At 44.5% G+C, this 3,730-nt stretch overlaps 1 protein-coding gene across 1 annotated transcript; it reads right to left on the bottom strand.

The window, feature by feature from the left end:
• Positions 1 to 2,726: 2,726 nt before the first annotated feature.
• LOC125549414 (putative disease resistance protein At3g14460) lies at positions 2,727 to 3,319 on the bottom strand. The gene has a single exon (XM_048712831.1). The coding sequence runs from the start codon at positions 3,177 to 3,179 to the stop codon at positions 2,796 to 2,798; it is 384 nt and encodes a 127-aa protein (XP_048568788.1). The 5' UTR covers positions 3,180 to 3,319; the 3' UTR covers positions 2,727 to 2,795.
• Positions 3,320 to 3,730: the final 411 nt, after the last annotated feature.

Below are 3,730 nucleotides of genomic sequence, written 5' to 3'. Positions count from 1 at the left end.
CCGTTGACTAAGCCTCTTCCACGAGCAAAACATGATCAGCACCAAAGCTCCATGGGTGTTAGAATCATTACAGTGTAATCTAGATTATTGACTCTAGTGCAAGTGGGAGACTGAAGGAAATATGCCCTAGAGGCAATAATAAAGTTATTATTTATTTCCTTATAATCATGATAAATGTTTATTATTCATGCTAGAATTGTATTAACCGGAAACATAATACATGTGTGAATACATAGACAAACAAAGTGTCACTAGTATGCCTCTACTTGACTAGCTCGTTAATCAAAGATGGTTATGTTTCCTAACCATGAACAATGAGTTGTTATTTGATTAACGAGGTCACATCATTAGTTGAATGATCTGATTGACATGACCCATTCCATTAGCTTAGCACCCGATCGTTTAGTATGTTGCTATTGCTTTCTTCATGACTTATACATGTTCCTATGACTATGAGATTATGCAACTCCCGTTTACCGAAGGAACACTTTGTGTGCTACCAAACGTCACAACGTAAATGGGTGATTATAAAGGAGCTCTACAGGTGTCTCCAATGGTAGATGTTGGGTTGGCGTATTTCGAGAATAGGATTTGTCACTCCGATTGTCGGAGAGGTATCTCTGGGCCCTCTCGGTAATGCACATCACATAAGCCTTGCAAGCATTGCAACTAATGAGTTAGTTGCGGGATGATGTATTACGGAACGAGTAAAGAGACTTGCCCGGTAACGAGATTGAACTAGGTATTGGATACCGACGATCGAATCTCGGGCAAGTAACATACCAATGACAAAGGGAACAACGTATGTTGTTATGCGGTCTGACCGATAAAGATCTTCGTAGAATATGTAGGAGCCAATATGGGCATCCAGGTCCCGCTATTGGTTATTGACCGGAGACTTGTCTCGGTCATGTCTACATTGTTCTCGACCCGTAGGGTCCGCACGCTTAAGGTTACGATGACAGTTATATTATGAGTTTATGCATTTTGATGTACCGAAGGTTGTTCGGAGTCCCGGATGTGATCACGGACATGACGAGGAGTCTCGAAATGGTCGAGATGTAAAGATTGATATATTGGAAGCCTATATGTTTGGATATCGGAAGTGTTCCGGGTGAAATCGGGATTTTACCGGAATACCGGGAGGGTTACCGGAACCCCCCGGGAGCTAATGGGCTATATGGGCCTTAGTGGAAAAGAGAAGGGGCTGCCCTAGATGGGCTGCGCCCCCCCTTCCCCTAGTCCTATTAGGACTAGGAGAGGTGGCCGCCCCTCCTCCTCTTTTCCCCTCCGAGGAATCCTAGTTGGACTAGGATGGAGGGGGAATCCTACTCCCAGAGGAGTAGGACTCTCCTCGCCTCCTCTCATTGTCCTGGTTCCATGTTTCTCTGTTTTGGCCCTTCCTCTTCTCTCTTATTAGTTGTTAGTTCGAATTGTGGCTAGTGTGGTGTATCTATCTCTCTTAGTGACTTCCATCATTTTATTGGTTCTCATCGTTTTTTTTGTTTTTTGTATCTAAGTTTTTCTTTTAGTCTCTATTTTGGTTCCGTGGCCTTTTTTTTTCCCGGTGTTCGCTTTTTCTTTTTGTTAGTTATTGACCTTGTCTGTTAGATATTTTTTCTTTTTTTTTTTTTTTTTTGGAGCGGGATGGCGAGGCGAATGTCCCTGCGGCTGGAGAGCTATGTCTATATGAGCGGTTCTGATCGTGTTACGTTTCCGGTCTTTTGGGCTGACTTTGGAACGTCTTTTCCTGCTGATTGCACCTTTTGTTTTTATTTTGTGCTGGGATCGGAGGTCCGTTGGATCTGGTCAGCTGTTTTTGAGGCTAACGTGGCTGCGATACGTGAGGTGTCCTTTGTTTTGTATGAGTCTTGGGGGCTTTGTTGGAGTTCGGGTTTTTGGTTTTGGATTCGTGAAGATTTCGTATTACTGTGTTACTTAGCTTTTTTCGCTCTAGTTTTATTTCTGTTGTGTCTTTTGTTGTCTTATGTCATTGTCGTCCAGGCAGGCTTGCGTGTCTGCTGTTGGGTACTGTAGTACCGACGACGTCCTCTTTTTTTTGCCTCCTCTTTTGTTTTCATGCTATTCACTATTGATTTTGGTCGTGTTGCGTAGGGTAAATCTTTTTTTTGTAATTATTGACTTTACTTGAAACCCAACAGTGCTTGTCGGTGTAACATTGTTTCTGGGCTCACTTATAATATATATTTCCGTTACGTGCCGCTGGGGCATGCGGGCAAGTGTGTCGCTGAGCTGTTTCAAATCGTCGACTAACAGAGATGAACTTGGTGAAACTCCTCGACCCGATTGCAAAGTTTTTGTATTAACAGTGATGAAAATGCAGATGTCCACTGATGGACATGGAAGATGCAAAGCTTAAGCTGGAATGACAATGGCAATCAATTTAGCGGATAAAACTAGGGAGACACTGGTGTCAATAGTCCTCTGTGGGGTGGGGCGTTTAAGTTAATCATTGGCCCTCCCCAGCCTTGGATCAAATTGTGAAGGATTTTTTTTGGGCAACCTTAGATTCATTTTTTAGCAAGCTCTGCCACTGAATACAATAGTTAGTTCATACCCAAATCCTTAATGAACAGGCATGCATCTGTATTTAGGGTGTTTCTTTAAAATAAATTGAGAGAGAGAATGGGTGTTTCTTCAACTCTACTTTCTTCCACCAAACGTGTGAACGTGGCCCATGAACATACTCGGTTGTGCTCATCCGATGCACGAATGCACTTGCTTACTTCTTTATAAACTAGTAATCACGCACGTGCACATGCATGTTTACCCCATTAAGGATGCATTTTGTCACGGAATGCAAAACGGTTGTGGGTGGGGAAGAGTTTTACTACCTCGAAGTCGAGCTTGCTGTAGTGCCCATTCTTCTTGGCTTCGCGGCGGAGCGCCTCATATTTGAACTCATCGAAGATCTCGTTCGCCTCATAAGCCACCCTCTTGACCTCCTCAAGCCAAGCCTTGGCCCCTTCTCTGTGGGACGCCGCCTGCTCAGCATCGGCAACGACGTCCAGGATGGCCAGCAGCTTGCGTTTGAGGATCCTGTGCTGCTGCTCCATACCCTCCATCACCTTGTACTGGTCCAGCAGGTAGCTGGACGCCTTCTCCTTCACAATAGACAGCAGTGGCCCAACTACCATGGTGGCCACCAGCTCTGCCATTGGAGTGCTCAGAGCTCGCGACACACGCAGAGCACAGGGAAATACAATTGCAGTCCAGGGTGGGGAAGAGAATGGTGGTGTGAGCAAGCCAAGCTTGCAGATACTTGCTTCTGAACAAAGGAAGCCAGTGCAAGTATTGACTTCATGGGGGACAAGTACATGCGTTTGGTTGCTTCCAACGATTACCACAATATAAATTAGCGGTTGTACTTCTTCCAAGGAGTAAAGTTTGATCTGCACTCCTCGAAATATTCACAAGTCAACTGTCGAATCTTGCAACAGCTCAGCACTCGGTATTCTTTCTAGACAATTAGCAGAGCCAAATTAGAAATAAACTAGTCACTGCAGCTGGCAGTACCTCAGCACAGGGCATTGTTTCTTTGTTGAGGTATAATAACAGGGACAGCTAACTGAGCCTTCTGACATGGCACGTTAATAGCTGAGGCATCTTTATTTCTTATATTGATGATGCCCCGGTAGTTGCTGTAGGAATGCATGCTACTTACCGATGGATTTCTGCAGGCAAACCAAAGAAATGGCTATCAAGTACC

Source organism: Triticum urartu, chromosome 3 (assembly GCF_003073215.2).
Source record: "Triticum urartu cultivar G1812 chromosome 3, Tu2.1, whole genome shotgun sequence".
In the NCBI taxonomy this organism is placed as follows: Eukaryota; Viridiplantae; Streptophyta; class Magnoliopsida; order Poales; family Poaceae; genus Triticum; species Triticum urartu.
The sequence above is the reverse complement of the archived record's forward strand: the minus strand, read 5'-3'. Positions and strand labels throughout refer to the sequence as shown.

Bases quoted from the DNA above. Each gene is read 5' to 3' on its own strand.
- LOC125549414 (XM_048712831.1), bottom strand. From the start codon at position 3,179: ATGGCAGAGCTGGTGGCCACCATGGTAGTTGGGCCACTGCTGTCTATT.